Source organism: Humulus lupulus, chromosome 8 (assembly GCF_963169125.1).
Source record: "Humulus lupulus chromosome 8, drHumLupu1.1, whole genome shotgun sequence".
Lineage (NCBI taxonomy): Eukaryota > Viridiplantae > Streptophyta > Magnoliopsida > Rosales > Cannabaceae > Humulus > Humulus lupulus.
This window is the reverse complement of record NC_084800.1, coordinates 73,615,959-73,635,464: the sequence shown is the minus strand read 5'-3', so window position 1 is coordinate 73,635,464 and position 19,506 is coordinate 73,615,959. Positions and strand designations below refer to the sequence as shown.

The following is a 19,506-nucleotide window of genomic DNA, read 5'->3' as shown; positions in this document are numbered from 1 at the left end:
GTTGGACCTAGTACCCGGTTGGGTAGTTTTTGAGGTCTCGGGGGCTGGGATTTGGTTTGGGAACCCTCGGTTATCATTTTTATTGATGAATCCTATATTTTGGTTATGACCAGGTGCCGTCAAGGAAGTTAAAGATTGATCGTTCTCAGGGGTCGTTCATATTATAATACTCACTCGAACCAGAGGTAAGAAAACAGTGTATGAATACAGTTGCACCCTGTATAGGTATATGACATGCATGGTTTGAAATTGAGGCATGTTGGTTGATATATATGGACGTGGATTGCATATTAAATGCTGTTGAGCGTTGTTTATCTGTTGAGACACTGACTAGTCAGGGACCGACTCTAAAGTCGAGATTCATGCATTGAATGGCTCTATAGCATTAATGCCAGACCGACCCTAGGGTCGAGAAACTTATAAGCGCTTGCCTGGCTTACAACCAGATGAATATAGCCAAGGTATGAGACCCCGGTGACTGTTTGTCACATGGCTAAGGGACGTTGTCCATAGTTTCGACTCCAGAGTCGTGAGGAAGGTTATGTTGGTGACTAATCACCATGCACCTGTCCTAAACGAACTTATAAATGAATCACTATTCAGTTAAGCCCTGGTGACCCTATCGTCACATGGCAAGAGGGAGCGATGCTCATTACTGTGACTTTTAGCTATTGTCACCTATTTGTTGGACTAACAGTCCTGAGTGGTTATTATGATCGTTGTTGATATTATATCATGTTTTGTTATGTTTTCTTGCTGGGCCGAGGCTCATGGGTGCTACGTGGTGCAGGTAAAGGAAAGGAAAAGCTTGGCCAACCTTGAGTGGAGAGCTTGGGCGATGTGATGTACATACAGGGCCGCTTGACTGCCACGGTCAAGGAGTTCTTAGAGGGACTAGGGGTTTTCCCTATTTTTGCCGCTTAGGCCGGTGGAGATTGTATATATGGGACTATAGCAACTCTTTTGTAACTTGAACTACTTGTAAACATTTTAAAAAGGCTCATGAGCAGTTTATATACTTAATGAAAAACGCCCTTTCCTTTTTACTGGTTTTACACCTTAACCTGTTAATGATACTTAGATCACGTTTTTAACCAAAGGACTCGGGTAACAGGTCAAATTTCCGGTTCACCGTTCACCGTAACTGTTCTGGGGTAGCCAGGGCGTTACAACTGTTAAGGATACTCGTAGTGAGGTTGGGACTTATGTTCCAGAAACAAATCCGGAGGTGCTGGTAGCCACTGCTGTACCTGAATCAAACCCTTTCATACCGACAGTTGATCATGTAGCACAGATGCCATTTCATGATGATTTTCCTGATTGTCCTGACCCTGAAGATGATTTTGATTGCAATGATGATGTAAGAGACAACCAAGAAACAGAGGTCCGTTCTCAAGCTTTGAGCCTGAGTCCATTGTCGTACCAAATACCGAGGTAAACAACATGTAGAAGTAGACCCCGTAGAGAAGATCGCCAAACACCTGGTACTAGTAGTAGTCGTCCAGACGGAACAAATGATGCTAGAGAATTTAGTAATCCACTCTCTTCTTCGACATATTATAGTAAATTCAAAGCTCAGATGTTTACAAGAGAAGACATTGAGGATAATAGTCACTATATATCTATGGGTGGCACATCGGGCGGGGAGATTCATTTAGGAAAGTTTTTTAGAGACAAGGAACATTTAAAGAAGGTTACTGGCTTGTTTGCAATGAAGAAGGGATTTGACTTTATAGTTAAGAAGTCTGGTATTGATGTTTGGTACATTACATGCAAGGATCCTGATTGTGGGTGGAGGTTAAGAGGGAAGAAGAAACAACTTTCTAACATGTTCGAGGTGACAGCATTTGAAAATGTACACACATGTTCCCTCGATGTTCGAAAAAAAGATAACCGTCAAGCATCACCTTTGGTAGTTGCCGAACTGATCAAGGATAAATTCTCAGTTAACGGTTCAAATTATTTAGCCTCCAAAATAAGAGAAGATATGAAGAATTCTTTCTGGATCGAAATGAGTTATGAGAAGGCTTGGAGATGCAGAGAGAAGGCACTCCACATAGTTAGGGGTACGCCTGAAGCTTCATATTCGAAGTTACCTGGGTACTTGCACATGTTGCAGTTGAACAATCCCGATTCCATTATTGATTTCAAGGTAGACAAGGGTCGCTTCAAGTATTGCTTTTTTTCTCTATGTGCTTGTAGGCGGGGATTTAAGTTTTGTCGACCTGTTATATGTATTGATGGGTCCTTCTTGAAAACTAGGTATGGTGGCCAAATGTTGTGTGCCGTGGCATTGGATTCAGACAGCCACATATTTCTGATTGCTTTCGCAATAGTTGACAGTGAAAACCACGACTCTTGGACCTATTTCATGAGGAAGTTGAAACAAGCGATTGGTGATGTTGAGAACTTAGCATTCGTATCGGATAGGCATCAAAGCATTGTTCATGCTTTGGAACTTGTCTTCCCTGATGCACCCCACGGCGCATGCTACCACCACATTATTATGAACGTGGCTAGCAAGTTCAAGACTGATTGCTTCACGGATCATATTTACAGTTGTGCATACTCGTATAAGAAGACAGATTTTGAAAGAGAATTTGAGAATATAAAAACAATGGATGTTCGAGTTGCACTATATCTTGAGGGCATTGGATTTGAAAGATGGGTTCGTGCGTACTTTCCAGGGGGCCGTTACAATGTAATGACAAGTAATTGGGCTGAAAGTTTCAACAGCAAAACTAAGGATGCAAGAGCCTTCCCGATCACTACTTTTGTTGAATTCATCAGGTTTACTATTCAAACATGGTTTGCTACTCGAAAGGAAAACGCTGAAAAGTGTAGCACGTCTCTATCACCAGTTATGGAGGGGGACTTGTCATGTCAATTTGAGAAATCTCGGTTCTTAAGCGTCGATAGAGCTGGACCTTATACATTTAATGTCCACCCCGGAGGAACAGTTCAGAGCGGTGGTATAGTTGATTTGGAGGCACGAACATGCAGTTGCGGCCTATTCCAAATCATGAAGATTTCTTGTCCACATGCATGTGCTACTGCTCAAGAACGAAATATTAGCATGTACGCATTGTGCTCTCAATATTACACAAGAGAGTGTTGGAAGAGCACATATGAGGGGACAATTATGCCAGTTGGTGATGAGGATGATTGGGAATTGCCTGAAGACATTAAGAACATTCAAGTTGGAGTACCGATTGAGAAGAAACCTGTAGGCCGACCGAAGAAGCAAAAGGTCGGACGAATTAGGAAAAATCGATATCCTTCTAATGGAGACAAGGTTGTGATACAACGATGTTGTAGCAAGTGTGGTGGTAAAGGGCACAACAAAGCGTCTTGCAAGTACCGAGGTTAAATTGTTTTGTTTGTATTCTAGTTGACCTATTATGTTTTATTTCTGCTTGAACTAATAATATTTGTTATGTGCTGGATTTTGCAGGTTTTTTTTCTGTTTTTTTCTCCATTATGAAACTCTTAAATATGTAATAATCCAGTGTTGGTCCGATAGTGCACGATGCCGGTACGACAATGCACGATATCGTTTGTTGTATGATTATTTAAATGTATCTTACAATATGGTACGACGTTGCTCGATGTAGTACGATAGTTGATGTGTGACATTATGGTACGATAATGTACGATAGTGGTCCGATAGTGGTACGATGGTATGGTTTCAGTACAGTTTCGTGAAATTTGTGAGACATGTGAGGGTACGATAAAGTACGATAGTGATCGATGATAGTACGATGCAAATATTAAACACATTAAAATGTAGTAATTACAAAAAGAGCAATCAAAAAAATTATACAATTCAAAAAAATTAAGACCGTTCAACATAAGTTTTGGTAGAATAAGTCTACACACCACCTTTGCCTAAAAAGTTTCATATTATTGTCAGTTACATTATCAAATGGTAGTTGTAGAAGCTTATGTTCAATATGCTCAATTACGTAACATTCGCAATCGCCACTGCATTAGAAAATAAACAATAATTTAATAAAGTTTTGTAATTAAGAAATAATAATTAATATGTGATATTTAATAAAGTTCACCTGGATTTTGTTTGCGGTACGAATTCACATGGAGTGAGTTTCCAATCGAAGGGTCTGACCTAGCTCTCTGATGCTGTCAACTGAGGCGCGAGTATAACATCATGGTTCTCAAATAAACCGGACTGTCGCAAGACCGACGGGAAAATGGTACACCAGTCAACCATCAAGCTGATCAAATCGTTTTCGGAAATTGATCCAATACTGGAATCAAAGATGTTGAGCATCCACCCATTCAGGTCTGCCTCTACAGCTACCCAATGCAATTGGTCTTTCAAGAAGAGGGCAAAATAAATGAACTCCTTGTTCTGCCAACTCGGTAAGAACTGGACTGCATCACCCCTAGCCAGGTCCAATATACTGTCATCCCAACTAAAGCTAGAGTAGTCAGAACCTGGAAAAGCGTCCCACCGAGCCTTCAATGATTCGGGAAAAATTGTAGGCATAACAACACAGTTCTGAGGGTACACGTTAGGATAAAATTCTAGACGCCTCCTCATGAGATGGAATGCTGCATCTAAATGCTACATTAAAGTAAAATTAAGTCAGTAACCACATTATCGTACCAAAATAAATAAACAAAAAACTATCAAACATGAATATAGTCACTATCGTACCCTAATCGTACCATAATCGCACCCCAATCGTACATGAATATATAGTAACTAAATAACAACAATAAAACCTTCTATCGTACCCATATCGTGCTAATGTCGTACCATCATCGTAACTTTATGGCAAAAACTACGGTAGTATACACCATCGTACCCACTAGCGTCCCACTGTCGTACCATCATCGTACCATTGACAAAGTAAGTTAACATATAGAAACTAACTATTATTGTACTACCATCGTACCTATATCGTCCCACTACAAATTCTAAAATTACGATGTTAATAGTAACTACTTAACAAATTATATCGTACCCCTATCGTGCTAGTGTCGTACCACCATCGTACCATTGACAATATAAACAGTTTATAATTTTACACTTAGAAATATCGTACTACCATCGTACACTCATCGTACCTATATCGTACCACTACATATAGAAACATTTAAATAAATTTTCAACATTTTTTAATTATGAAGTTATAGAAAACTTACAGAGTCAGAAAGCCATGTCCTCGGAGTATGCAGTTTCAGGAACCAAGCAGCATCATGTGTCCATGAGAAGCATTCCCTCGGATATTTATTCCCAATAGTGCCAAGCAACCACTTGTGAAAGGTCATAAGTAATTTTCCGTCAACAACCCTCAATGGATCCACATTCAGTGCTGTCTTCGTTTTTTTATTCCTTTTCTTCATTGCAGTGTACTCATCGAACCACCTAGGCCTCTTTCTTTCTCTCCTCTTCTCCGGTGCTGGTGGAGCTATGTCTAAGAATTGTACCTCAGAATCTTTAGTATCTCCGATTACAGTAATTTGCATATCCTCTGGTGTGCGAAAAATGTGATCATCTACATCATCAAGTCTGTAATCGTTAGGGAGAATGTCTTCATCTACAGGAGACTGAGGGTCTTCTTTAGTGGACTGAGGGTGTGGATCTCGAGCTGGCCTACTAAGATCTTCCATCATTGTCATCAGCTTCTGCAATTGACCCAAGATCTCGGACTGACCTTTAATAAGGGCACTTTGTTGCCCTTCAACCTTTTCCAACCTGGCCAAAATCATAGAGTAGCCTGGTTGCTCAGCTTGGGAGGAGGTGCTGGCATGAGGTGCTGATGGGGGAACCTCAGGTGCCTCAGGTGCTGGAGGTGGTGGAACCTCCTTAAAAATATTTGCTGCTTCTGCTTGCTTCGCTAACTTTTCAGCAAGCTTTTCAGCCTGGCTCTGTAAGGCTTCCTGTGTAGGCTGTCCATCGGCACCCACCTCTAGTTCCTCTAACCCCATGTCCACATACAATGGGGCTTTATTGTCTGTAAGGGTCCTCACATACTGTTCTTCAGCAGGTCGGGCACACAGGTAGGGGTATACTGTCAACTGCCACAAAAAACAATGAATATTTAGATTGGAAAGTAAAACAATATAAAAAATAAGTAATTGTCATCGATGAACAATGGTAACCTATCTTACCCCAATCGTACCTCAATCGTAACATATCGTACCCATATCATGCAAATATCGTACCAATATCGTACCCATAACATAACAATATCGTACCCGTAAGTGAGAATTACTTGCTAACTATCGTACCATCATCGTACTACATCGTACCATTATCGTACCTCTACAACTACTTTAATAAAGAATACAGAATACATATTGTACCCCAATCGGACCATCATCGTACCAAATCGTACCCCTTAGCCAGTTTTCAAACAATTGACAAAAAACCACAAAATAACCCCACAATCGTACCCTATCGTATTCCTATCGTGCAGTACCCATAGAATTGCATATCTAGAACAAAATATAGAACATTCAAAATATTTAAAAAGTAAAGTAAAAGCTCACCTTTTTGGCAAACAACTTAATAAGTTGCTCTTTGTGTATCTCTACTTTCTCCTTGCTCTGCCAGTTGATCATTCTTGGAATGCCTTGGCCCAATCTCACAGCATAATCCTGACCCAACTCAATGATGGACTCAAAAGCCCAATACTGTAATGCTGCAGCATACCCATAAATAGAGTACTTGGCCTCCTTCTGAGTCTTTCCTTTCTCAATCTTCTTCTGTAAATGCTTCTTCATTTCTACAAAGTCTTTTTGACAAGTTTGTAACAACTTCTGGTATGATATCTTCCCCCACGGGTACTGGAAAAAGAAGACAACGTCATCTACCATCTTCAGCATGTCAGTCCAAACCATCAACTTCTCCTCACGACCTTTCAAAACACCCTCTACTAATAAACACAAACCCATCTTGTACACATCATCAACTATTTGACAACTCTCAAAAGTTCTGCGCAGTTGCCCTATGCTCACTGGGGAATGACCATTGAAGTACTCAAGAATCAACCGATCTGAAGTGGTCTTCGCTTTAATCTCAGCTTCAGACAGTCCGGCCTCGAAATTTAAACCAGTAACTAAAGCGAACTCCAATTGGCTAAATCTACATCGTTTTTTCCCAATATAAAACTGGACTTCGTCAGTCTTCTCCCCTCTGAATTTGTGCAACAACAGCTGATGGACTAAGGCACCAGAAAAATTTAATGGTTCTGCCATGAAGAACTGTTTGAAAGGGGATTCCTTCACCCTATCCAATAAACCACACTGTATAACTTTTGCTTTAATCTTTGGAAAGTACCAACTGCCGCGCCAAGTGATACGTCCCGTAAAATGTTCCTCTACTGGAACTATCAGTTGTGGAGGTCTTAAGTTCTGCATAAAACAAATAAATACCCAATTAAATAGAATAACAAAAAAAAACATCAAATTTTATATTCTGCAATCTACTATCGAGCAACTATCGGACACTATCGCACCATATCAGACACCAATGAAAAAAAAAAAAACTGGAACTATAACATTATCGTTCACTATCGTACCTCACATCGTACACCATCGGATTATAACAACACAACAATCTGTTCTCAATATCGTACCCTATCGTACCTTCATCCTCAACCTCAAGTTATCAGAAAACACAAACTATCGTACCCCTATCGAACCACTAGCGTACCCCTATCGTACAATCATCTTCAACCTGAAGTTATGAGAAAACACAAATACTATCGTACCCCTATTGACCCACTATCGTACCCTATCGTACCTCTTAAAAACCCATAAATTTTTTTCAAAATTTTACGGTTTACCAGATTTCACACAGTCAAATTTCACACAGTCAAATTCAATAATACATACTATAACATTTTCCAATGGAAAAGAAATTGAAAAAAACACATACCCTAGACATTTTTGCGTAATGGGGTGTCGGTTTTTCTTCGGGGTTTGAGTTTTCCTTCGTCTTCGTCTCCGGTGAGGCTTGGTCTCCGGTGGTCTGGGTTTTCCTTCGTCGGGTGGTGGGGGTTTTTCAGACCGTCGGGTGAGGGGAGAGATGCGTCGGGTGAGGGTGGGTGAGGGAGAGAGATGCGTCGGGTGAGGGTAGTTATGGGTTGCTCGATGGTTTTGTGGGAGTGAAGTTTTAGCAGAGAGAGGGAACGGGAAATGGGCAGGGGAAAAGTTACCGTTTTTATTTATGTTTTTTATCACTATCGTGTACCATCGTACGATCGGGCATGTATCGGGCACATATAGGTACCATCGTGTACCATCGTACTATTAGCTCCGCAGTAACTTAATACCAACAATCGGGCATATATCGGACTACTATCGTACCATTATCGTACTTAAAGGGTGTATATATTCAAAATAATTATCGGGCAACCATCGGGTAGCCATTGGACCTGAATGACCATCGGGTAACAAAACATATCGGGTAACCATCGGGTTGCCATCGGACCTTCACCCCTAACCTTGAAACTCAACAACTATCGTGCCCAAATCGGGCCTTTATCGAACACTATCGGGCTTTTAATCAAGGAGCCAAAAAACGCAAATTTTCACAGAACACGATTTTCACCCAAAAAACAGCAAAAAATACTAACAAACTACAGATCCAACATCTAAACAGCATTCTAAATCATAAAAACAATCAACAACAACAAGAATCAAAGAAAATCACTTACCCATGTGTATCTTTCTTGCAAGATTTTAGAGAGGAAATGTATGAGATTTTGTTATGAGAGGGGTATTTTTGGTATTAAATGAAAGATGAGCATTGGTTTCATATGGTGGTTAACTTTGGTTCAAATTTTAATTATTAAGCTAATGTAAGCATGATTAATCAAATTTCCCAATTAAAATGGTTGTCTTGGTTATTTTATAATGAGTTTTTTTTAGGTGGACTCCTTATTTTTTATACTTTGTAATACTTAGGTTCCAAAAATTGATTTTGTATTAATTATGTCTCTAACATTTTTAAATCGTATTATTTAGGTCCCTAAATGCTATTTTTATTTCAAAATACATAAAAAAATATAAAAAAAAATGGTGAATCAATCTTAAAAAAATTGGACTACTTAATTTATGATAATACCAAACATGACATTGAAAAAAAATCATTACATTTAAAAAAATATTTAATAGTTTTATAAATTAAAATAATTTTTCATTAAAAAAAATTCTTACCTATATATTTTTTAATATTAATAACTGAACGATCACGAAATTATCAATATTTATCATGTACATATTTATTTTTATTTTGTAATGCAACTTATAACTAATCATATAAATATGTATATATACACACATAAATAATTTTATATACACAATTAAGTTGCACTTTTTAAAAAATTGTATGAAATAAACAAACATAAACATAATAAAAATTGATAATATTAATATAATCGAGATAATATAATTATTAATATTAATTATAAACAACAGTCTAATAAGAATATTTTAAAAATATTAAATATTTTTTTCTCATGTCATGTTTGTTATTGTCATAAATTAAGTGTCCAAATATTTTAAAAATTATTCACCATGTATTTTGTATTTTTTATATATATTTTAAAAGAAATAAAAATAATATTTACGAATCTAAATGATATAATTTGAAAATGATGAGGACCTAACTGATTCAAAAATAACTTTTAGGACCTAAGTGTTATATGTATATAGAAAAAATACTTAAGCCGAAAATGACCCTTACATAATTTGTCTAAAATATTATGGCTACTTTTTTTATTCTTCTCGTGAGTGGCTGTAACTAATTAGTAACTATTTAAGCCTTTAATTAGCTCAAAGTCAAAGCAAATAATCAAAAGTATATTATTTTTATATGTGTAATTTGCGACAAAAAATTTCTTAAGTCTTAAATCCTTAAGTAAGACTTTGATGATAAAACTTCTCGCCATTATTGATTTGCTACGACCATAGGTCTCTGATTGTTAAGTCTGTCAGCAGTTCTTCGGAGCACCTCCAATAATGATGCTAGAGGTGTTGCTATAACTAAATGTGGGTCTCTATATCAGAATGTGGATGAAAGAGAATATATATTAATATTTTTGGCAATTTTAGATAGTACCTGTATTGTTGATGCTCTTATTTGGTGACTTTTTTTATTGGCTAAAAACAATTAAATAAAAAATGAATTAAAGTTAAAAAAATATCTTAAAAAGATAATTTAAATATTATTTTTTAAAATAAAAAATCATTATTCATTAAACAAAATCCAATAAATAAAATTAATATTTAATTAAATATTTGGGGGATAAGGATTGTTTTTATTGACTATAAACTAAATCATAAAACAATTTAGGGTTCTCTAAACTAAATCAAAACAAAATTTAGGGTTAAGATTTATGTGTTCATCAATATTGTCCAACTCAATCTTTTCTTTTACCACCTCTTCTTCTTTTTCTTTTTTTCTTGTTGCATTTTCTTTCGGATCCGATGGAACCAGTCGTGAGGAAGATGAGTTGGGACTAGAAACTAAATTGAAGAAGAAGATGAGTAAGAGCACTCCCAATGGATGCTCTACTTCATCATTTAAAATACCTCATCAAAACACACATTTTTTTATTTTACTTCAAAGTTTTACATTATACCATACATCAGCTTCTCTATATATTTTTCTACATCATTTAAATATCATATCTTCAAACATATTTTATTAAGTAAAGTAAAATAAAATAATTGAAAAAGAAAAAAGAAATAATAAATATATACTAAATGAGAGAGAGAAAGCTTATAAAGAAAAATAATAATATTAAAATATTATAAATGATATGTAAATGTAGATATAGATTAATTGGAGTTTGTACATAACTATTATAAATATATGTATAAATGAGTTGATGGAAGATGTTTTTGTGAGTTTTAGCTAAATATTATAGAGAAAGTGTATTATAAAATACATCACCAAAACATATTTTTTTTATAATTTACCTCTGACTTTTACATTATACCATACACCAATTTCTCTATTTTTTCTCTACATCATTTAAATATTATATATTTTTTTAAAAATATTTTATTCAGTTTAAGAAATAAAAATAATTAAATATAATAGTATCACACTCATATATATATACAAAAGTTTATAAAAAAATAGGGAATTTACTCATTTGGTACCCTAAGTTTTTGCAAAGTATCATTTTAGTACCCTCTGTTTTCAATAATGCTCATATGGTACCCCGTATTTTAAAATTATACATATTTGATATCCTAGACTCAGATTTGATAGATAAAATTTTGTTAATATGATCAAACTGTCATTAGTTATATGTAATTAACTAATTAAATTTAAATTTGGAACTTACATAATTGATAACAGTTTGATTAAATTGGTAAAATTTTATTAATTAAATTTGAGTTTAGGGTACCAAATATGTACGATTTTAAAATACAGGGTGTCATATGAGCATTATTGAAAACAAAGAGTACCAAAATGATACTTTGCAAAAACACAGAGTACCAAATGGTTACATACCCTAAAAAATAATAAAATATTTTATAGCTTGATGAATAGTGTTTCACTACATATAAAAAAATATTTAGATAAAAAAAATATAAGTTTACATCATCTATTGGAAAACAATTTAATCATTTTTCTCTATATTATAAAGAATTAGACATTTTAGCTTCTCCATTGAAAATGCTCTAAGGGATGACAGAGACACTTGAGAAAGAAGTGGAGTGGTTAAGGATGACGTCTAAGTTACCCAACCATTGCGAGCAATTTACATTCACTATGAACTAGGGACCTATGGCATTATGATCGCAATGTGCGTGCATGTTGTGAATCCATTTGTCTCTTCAATCAATTTTTATGTATATACTCTATTAAAATTAAATCCCAAAATTTAATTTTTTTATCAATTGGGTCTCTAAATATTTTAAATCGTATTAGTTAAACGTATTAGTTAGGTGCGAATGTCTTTTTTTTATTAACTAGATTTCTAACCTTTCTAAATTGTATCAATTAGGTTCTCGTTTTATATACTCTGTTACACTTAGGTCTTAAAATTTAAATTTTTTTATCAATTAAGTATCCAATATTTTCAAATCGTATTAGTTAGGTCCCAAATGTCATTTCTTTTATGAACTAGATCCTTAACATTTCCAAATTATATCAATTATGTCTTTATTTTATATACTTTGTTATACTTAGGTCCCAAAATTTAATTTTTTTTATCAACTGGGTCTCCAATATTTTCAAATCGTATTAGTTAAATCTGAAATGTCATTTTTTTACTAACTAGATCCCTAATCTTTCCAAATTGTATCAATTAGGTCCTCATTTTATATTCTCTGTTACACTTAGGTCCTTAAATTTAATTTTTTTATTAATTGGGTCTCCAATGTTTTCAAATCGTATTAGTTAGGTTCCAAATGTCATTTCTTTTATTAACTAGATCCCTAACCTTTCCAAATTATATCAATTAGGTCCTCAAATTTTTTTCGATCTTTCTTTTAAAACTCATACTAAAGAAAAGAAATGAGGGTGCACCTAATTTATACCCAACGATGAAGGTGGAATTTATTAAATAGAATTTACTATTTCTTTTTTCTTTTTATCTAAATCAATAAATGAGAGTGGAATTTTTACAACAAATTTGCTTTCATTTTTGAGCATACTAAGTACTTTTTGTATAAATTTAAATATGTACATAAAGTCTCGAGTTTAATTAGCAACAAAAAAAAAATATATATATATATATATATAAAATACTTTTAATATGTTAAACTCAAGACTTTATGCCTATATTTCAATCATTGTATAGTTCTTTGCATGTCCAAAGATAAAGATAAATGTATTTTCAAAATTTCGCCTAACTTTTATCATAATATTAATCACAACTTGTCATTTTCTAGCTTTAGTGTTAAAGACCTATTTTAATTCTCTTATTTAGTTTTTCTTTAGTTCAATTATTTAAATCATCAAAAAAAAAAATTTAATTGTACCCCAAATTGTTTGGTGTTGATTTTTACAATATTTGTTTGGAAACCCTTGAGGAGATGATAAAAATTACTTTCATTATATTACTTGTTTGACGATTGTGTACACTTGCACACACTTAGGAAAATTCGCAACACCAGGGGATTGTTATGGGGAAACTGGACATGTGAGGCATCCTCTTCTATAAAAGTAATAAGTTGAGATTCAACCCTTTGTTGCTTTGGAGCTCGTGGATCAGGTTCATAGGGAGAACCATCTCCAGGTTTGAGCTTGTTTACATATCTCTTCTGGGCATTTCTGCCCGATCCAGCAAGGTGCGGTCCCCTGGAGATGGTTACCACATCCTCCTCATCTATTGGGGGAGGTCGATCATCCTCCCTTGTTCGGGAATTCTTATTCAGCTGGGAAAGTTGCGCATATGTTGCCTTTTGTCCAGAAGATGCTTGATTGGTATTCCGATTTCTTACATACTGTCCGAAATATCCTCTAGAGTTCAAGCCTTCGATCTCGTCTTTCAGTTGTCGACACTCATCAGTGGTATGTCCGACGTCCCGGTGGAATTTGCAGTACTTGTTGGAGTCTCTCTTTGACTTCTGATTTCGCATTGGGTCAGGTCGTCTAAATGGGATCTTATTCGCATTTGCAAGAAAGATATTTTCCTGAGTCTCATTGAACTCGGTGTAAACCGTATAAGCGGAGAAATACTTGTCTCCTTCTCTTTTCCCTCCCGTCTGCCTCTGAGTTATTCCCTTCATTTTTCTTCCTTTTTGAAGGGTTATCTTCTGAGGGTCGTGATGTTGATGGGGTAGCCGAGTTCGAGGCTGAGTTAAAATTCATCGTTGTAGTTATTGTGGGATGAGGGGTCTGTTTTAATGCTGATGTCGCCTCCTCTACATTGACGAATCTCTGAGCCCTTTTGTTGAACTTGGTTATTGTTCTTATCGGTTTTCTCTGCATATCATCCCAAAGAGGACTTCCTGGTAATATACCAGCTTGAATAACCATAAGATGACCACTGTCATCGACGTTGTGGGCTCGCACGACCTCTATGTTAAACCTTGCGAGGTAAATTTTTAATGATTCTCCCAGCTGTTGTCTGACATTGGTCAAGGTCGAGGCTTCGGGCCTGACGCCTACCATGACTTTGAACTGCTTTTTGAATTCCTTCGCCAATTGATCCCAAGAAGAGATCGAATGTCTTTTGAATTTTTTGAACCGATTTTTTGCTGGTCCTATCAAAGTGGTTGGGAATAACATGCACCTGAGCTCATAGCCAACGTTGCTGGCTCGCATGATGGTATTAATTGTGCTCAGGTGGCTGTATGGGTCTGAGTTATCGTCAAATGGAGCTACGTGGGATATCTTGAACCCATGAAGGAATGGAATGTTTGAAATATGTGGAGCGAAAGGCTCGAGCTCCTCATCGGAGTTGTCGGCCTTGTCCCTGTTCCTTTCATCCTGAAGGAGCCTGAACGCTCTTTCGAGCTGATTAATTTTTTCATGGACTAAGTCCACTAGAGGCTGAGCTTGTGCTTGGGGTAGCTGGTTATTGTTTATAAAAACTCCAGCTCCCTGCCCCGACATATGGTTATATTGATTCCCATATATTGGTTGCACAGGTTCCTTTTGGCTGTTCAAATGATCGCGTAAATCGGGGTTCGCGGGATTGGCATGCCCCCGGTTCTGGTTCAGATGATCTCGAAGATCAGGATTATTTCCATAATTCCCAGTATTTTTGAGTTCAATATCATATATGCTTACAGACCTAGGGAATTCTAAGCTCCCACTCATAAAACTAACGTTTCTTTCTGGTTGATGGGCTCGATGGTCACGAGGTGGATCTTCCACCGGCCCTCTTGCTCTAGTTGTTTGCGATCTTGACATGTGGCTTCCCGCTGGTTGGGTAGACCTATGTCCTCGGGTCGCCTCTTGCTCGCCCCTGTATCCGGGTTGGGTTCAACGATTCCTGTCTCGACTTCCACTACGAGATGGCCTTTGTGGTGCAGGCTCCCCTGCTCGGTTCCTATGAGGAGCTAGCTGGGGTGCCTCTAAGAGTGGTGAGGGGTGTATTATAGGTCATGGTGGTGGCCTTCCATTGTTGGGCCTGGAAGGCCCAGAATTGGCCCAGACTGGTTCCTGGTTATTTCTGACAGATTCAGGGTTAGAGCTTCGAGCTGATGAAGGAGCTCGGTTATTCCCTGTTCCTACAGTTACCTCCACAGTCGGGTTGCCAGTAGTATTGGCCTTAGTATTCCTTCTAGGGCGTTCATCGCCAGTGTTTGCTCTTGGCCTTGGCTGGGCCTACTGAGCCCCTTGTTCGGCCCTCCTAGCAGCTGTGCTCCCACAGGGATGTCCTCTGGGCCTTCGGGGTGGTGCCTGGACCTCAACGACTTGCCTAACTAATTCTTCATTGCGCCTTGTGGCCTCTGCCAATTGCTGACGAAGTTGGTGATTCTCCAGTTCCACGATGGGAATATACCTCTCAAGATTATAATAGAGGTCCTCGTCAGGTGTGACAGTCAGTATCCTGTGATCTGTAGGGGGAAAGACCGGGTAAAGCTGTGCAATCCCACACCGCCAAAGGAAGGTTAAGTGTGATGATTCTAAGACTGTGTAGGTATGGGACCACACAGTTGAAGATGGCTTAAATTGATTGATGGGTACTACCTATGCCAACAAGATGTATATTCTTTTCGGTAGCCCATCACTTGAGAACTCCAAAGTTAAGCGTGCTTGACCTGGAGTAATCTAATGATGGGTGACCTCTTGGGAAGTTTTCCCAGGAAGCGTACGAGTGAAGACAAAGCACGCTGGAAATACTCGTGTTGGTTTGTGGGGCCAGTCGTCGTTCCAGGAAGCAGCCATAGTGACGTGGGACGTTACATCAGGCCTGGGAGCAGGCCACTCTGTCATATCCCTCTATCCTCATGAAATCCAGGATAGTAGTAATCATAGTCAGCCATTGCTCGACCTTCAATGGATCAGGTCCTCCCTCAAAGATTGGGGGCTGCTGCTTCCTGAACCACTCATATAATGGCTCCCACCTGATCCCAACCTCCCATAACTGTACAACTGGTACCACTGCAGGTGGTACAATAGGGGCAGCACTCCCTGATGGAGCCTGCTTTCGCAACAAGCGAATCTGTTCATCTTGACTCTGTAATCGCGCTTGTATATCCGCCATAAGTTGCTCCCAGTTCTCAGGGATTGTCGGAGGAATCTGGCCCTGGTCATCACCCCCGGTCCCAGACTTAGTGCGGGCTAGTCGTGTAGATTTTCTTGGACGCATAGCTAACCAAGTCAATCTGCAATCAACGACTCGGCAATCAGACCATGATGACAGGGTAAAAGCTTCTCCAAAATCCACCAAAGGAATATAACCAATCATAAACAATCAGAATATAGGCATTTATCCACATGCACCGGCTGCTGATAAGCATGCCCCAACATTACCACACAACAACTAAGATAAAAGCATTCACCCATACACAATATGCAGTTAATCATCCAAATATTCATTTACATGCACAACGATGCTAATAAGCATGCCTTAATATTTCCACACAGCAGTTAAGGGCCAGGCCCTATCAGTATCTCATACTTTCTATTAATTCAATAAATAACCACATTCATAATTCATTCCAGAAATACAAGCACATATGCACATAAACACATTACCAAACCCTGAATCGAGCTTGTCTCTAGCAGCAAATGTACATGTCCAGTCGGTCTTCAGGAACCCTTAAACCTAGGACACTCTGATACCAAGTTGTAACGCCCTGGATAGCTAAGACCGCTACACTGTGTACTTATAGGTGCAGGACTTGCTAATCAAGTCATTTAGTTAAAAACGTGTCATTGAAACTATTAACGTGCTAGGGTTAAAATGGTTTGGTCTCAAAAAGGTACATTTCATAAAATTAAACATTTTACTCATGAGATCCCAAAAAGGAACAACGTTCAAAAGTCAGTTTACAAAATTTCCAAAGTATAAACAATCGTTAGCCACTCAAAGGCAAAACAGACGTTTTTGGTTCTCCAGCTCCTATCTCTCTCAACCGTGGCGGCTGAGCTGCTATTCATGTACATTCTGCTCTCAGAGCTCTCCAAATCAGGGTTGATCAAGCTTGCCCTTGCTTTTACCTGCACCACGTAGCACCCGTGAGCCAAGGCCCAGTAAGAAAACATATCATATTACATAACAAGCAATAATAATATTTGGATAACCCTTTAAGCATGTTCATACCCTTAATATACCACAATATTCACAAAGCATGGAGATTCAACCAAAGAGTCAGCTAATCATCACCCAACTATTCAGCATAACAATCCACCAAATAATAATAACAAACAAATCATATAATAGTCAGGGTCGACACTTAAGGTCGCACCCTCTGTTTACCCCACTGACTCCGGCTCGCTTAAACCGAGCTCAGTGCATAACAAGCTGCCCTCAGCTACCAGTGGCCGAGCCACGCCCTATGCGCTAGTGTAAACTTCGACACTCTTAGGCCGTTGGTTTACTGTTTACATGGCATAATACCATCCTTTACAAAGCATACAAAATAGGGAACCCTTAGTCCCATGATAATTCCACAACTGGGTGTAGTTTTCTTACCTTTAATTTCCAAGTTCACTGATTACGAGTGACACCTCTCGGGCACGATCGGCTTCCCGAGCCCTAGCTTAACACATAGTCACAACCAAGATAGGGAGTACCATTATTAATCTCGTTAATATTTCTAGATGGAGTTTTAGCTTCCGGGACATCGAATTCCACCAATCATGGTGGTGGAATCGATCCTGAGCACCCTAGGTTAGGTTCCCGCTCTTAAAACCCTCAAAAGATAAAAAATGCCCTTAAGGGCTGTGGCCCCTGAAACCTAGCCGTGGCCCGCCCCTAAAACAGAGGCTAAGCCTCTCTGAAGACAGACACGTGCCGCAGCCCTGCCCTGTGGCGCCGCGGCGCTTCCCCACTGCAAAGCCTCCTTGGCTCTTCTTTGCTTCGCAGGGCCGCGACACTCTAGAACAGAGTCGCGGCCCAACCCTTCGTGCCCAGAAAAACCACCATTTATAGCCTCCTAACCTTGCTAAAAACCACTACAAAGCACCCTAATTCGAAAACCCATTGATCACAAGACTCCCAACATGGTTCCAGCAACTCAATCCAACAGAAACCTAGTTTAAAAACTCATTAAAATCCCATTTTGATTTCTAAAACCCAGTAGCTCAAGAAATCTAAAGCCAGTCATGCAAACTCAGATTTTAGACTCTAAATTACGAATTGAAGCTTACCTTCTTTGATGAACCACTTCCTTAACAATTTCTGAGCTAAAACCCAAGCTTCTAGCTTCAATTCAGACCTTAAACATCAAAACCATATACACTTTTAATACTCAGCCAAAACTCAGAATTCTAGTCCTCAAGAATGAGATTCAATTCTTACCTTGGTCCTGTTTGAGTGTCCCTTAGTTAGAACTAAGCTAATCCCTCACAAACTCAGCTCTAAACACAGAATTCCAGCTGATTCTCCTTAGACTTCTATAGCCTTCTTGAGAGAGAAAAGAGAAGAGAGGAGAAGAGAACGTTAAAGGGTCGGTTTGGGTTTTTGTTCTATTGGTTTCTATTTTACTTAGTATAACCTTGATTAACTAAGTTAATCTCGGGGCTCGGGGTACCGAAAACGCCCTCGAGGGCAAAATGGTAAAATTCCCCAATATTCCCACCTAGGCTTCCTAACCTCAAATATATCTCCATATATTTATTTCCATAACCCGATGACCCAAATAATCATCTAATACCCGAATTACCCCTTGACTTGCCCTAAGTCAAACATTAAGCCCCGTTGTGACTTCCCGCTAACTAGCTCCCTAGGATCGCCTCGAGTCGCACGCTGCAAACTTACCCACATAATAATGTGGTTCTCATAGATATGACATATAACCACATTTACATTCACATGGCCATATAAACATGTTTATCATATAATCACACGTTAATTTAATAAATTCACACATAAACCAATTATGCCCTCCCGACACACTAACCAAGGCCCTTAAGGCATATTAGTGATTTTGGGTCGTTACACTATCTCAAAGCTTTTTCAGAGTAATTCAACAAAGTATTCTCAATGCAATATTGTGCGTGAGTACAAATAAAATTCCCAGGCTATTTATAAACCTAGTTGATTGAATATCTTCCCCTTATTTCGGGAAGTTACAATCAATTATACAGATTTGAAATAAATGTAAATTAATACATTAAATGCATAATATCTCATGATAATTGAGATTTAATACCATATAACAACAAATCCCTAAGGAATAGGGATCTCCTAACAGTTGTTGTAACGCCCTGGTTACCCCAGAACAGTTACGGTGAACGGTGAATCGGAAATTTAACTCGCTACCCGAGTCCTTTGGTTAAAAACGTGCTTCTAAGTGTTATTAACAGGCTAAGGTGGAAAACCAATAAAAAGGAAATGATATATTTTATTTAATACATAAGACTGTTCATGGGCCCATAAAAAC

At 38.0% G+C, this 19,506-nt stretch overlaps 1 protein-coding gene across 1 annotated transcript; it reads right to left on the bottom strand.

The window, feature by feature from the left end:
* Positions 1-4,126: 4,126 nt before the first annotated feature.
* LOC133795626 (uncharacterized) lies at positions 4,127-7,988 on the bottom strand. Its single transcript, XM_062233080.1, has 4 exons — positions 7,913-7,988; positions 6,523-7,386; positions 5,173-6,048; positions 4,127-4,480 (listed from the first exon to the last, which is right to left on the bottom strand). Exons 1-4 carry the CDS (start codon positions 7,919-7,921, stop codon positions 4,127-4,129), a joined length of 2,103 nt encoding a protein of 700 aa, XP_062089064.1. The 5' UTR covers positions 7,922-7,988.
* Between the last annotated feature and the right edge of the window lie 11,518 nt (positions 7,989-19,506).

Excerpts from the sequence above, each read along its gene's own strand:
- LOC133795626 (XM_062233080.1), bottom strand. Across the intron at positions 6,049-6,522 it reads TTAAGTTGTTTGCCAAAAAG|TTGACAGTATACCCCTACCT; the intron begins GTGAGCTTTTAC and ends TTTTTGTGGCAG. Across the intron at positions 4,481-5,172 it reads GGACATGGCTTTCTGACTCT|GCTCGGTGGGACGCTTTTCC; the intron begins GTAAGTTTTCTA and ends GAATCATTGAAG.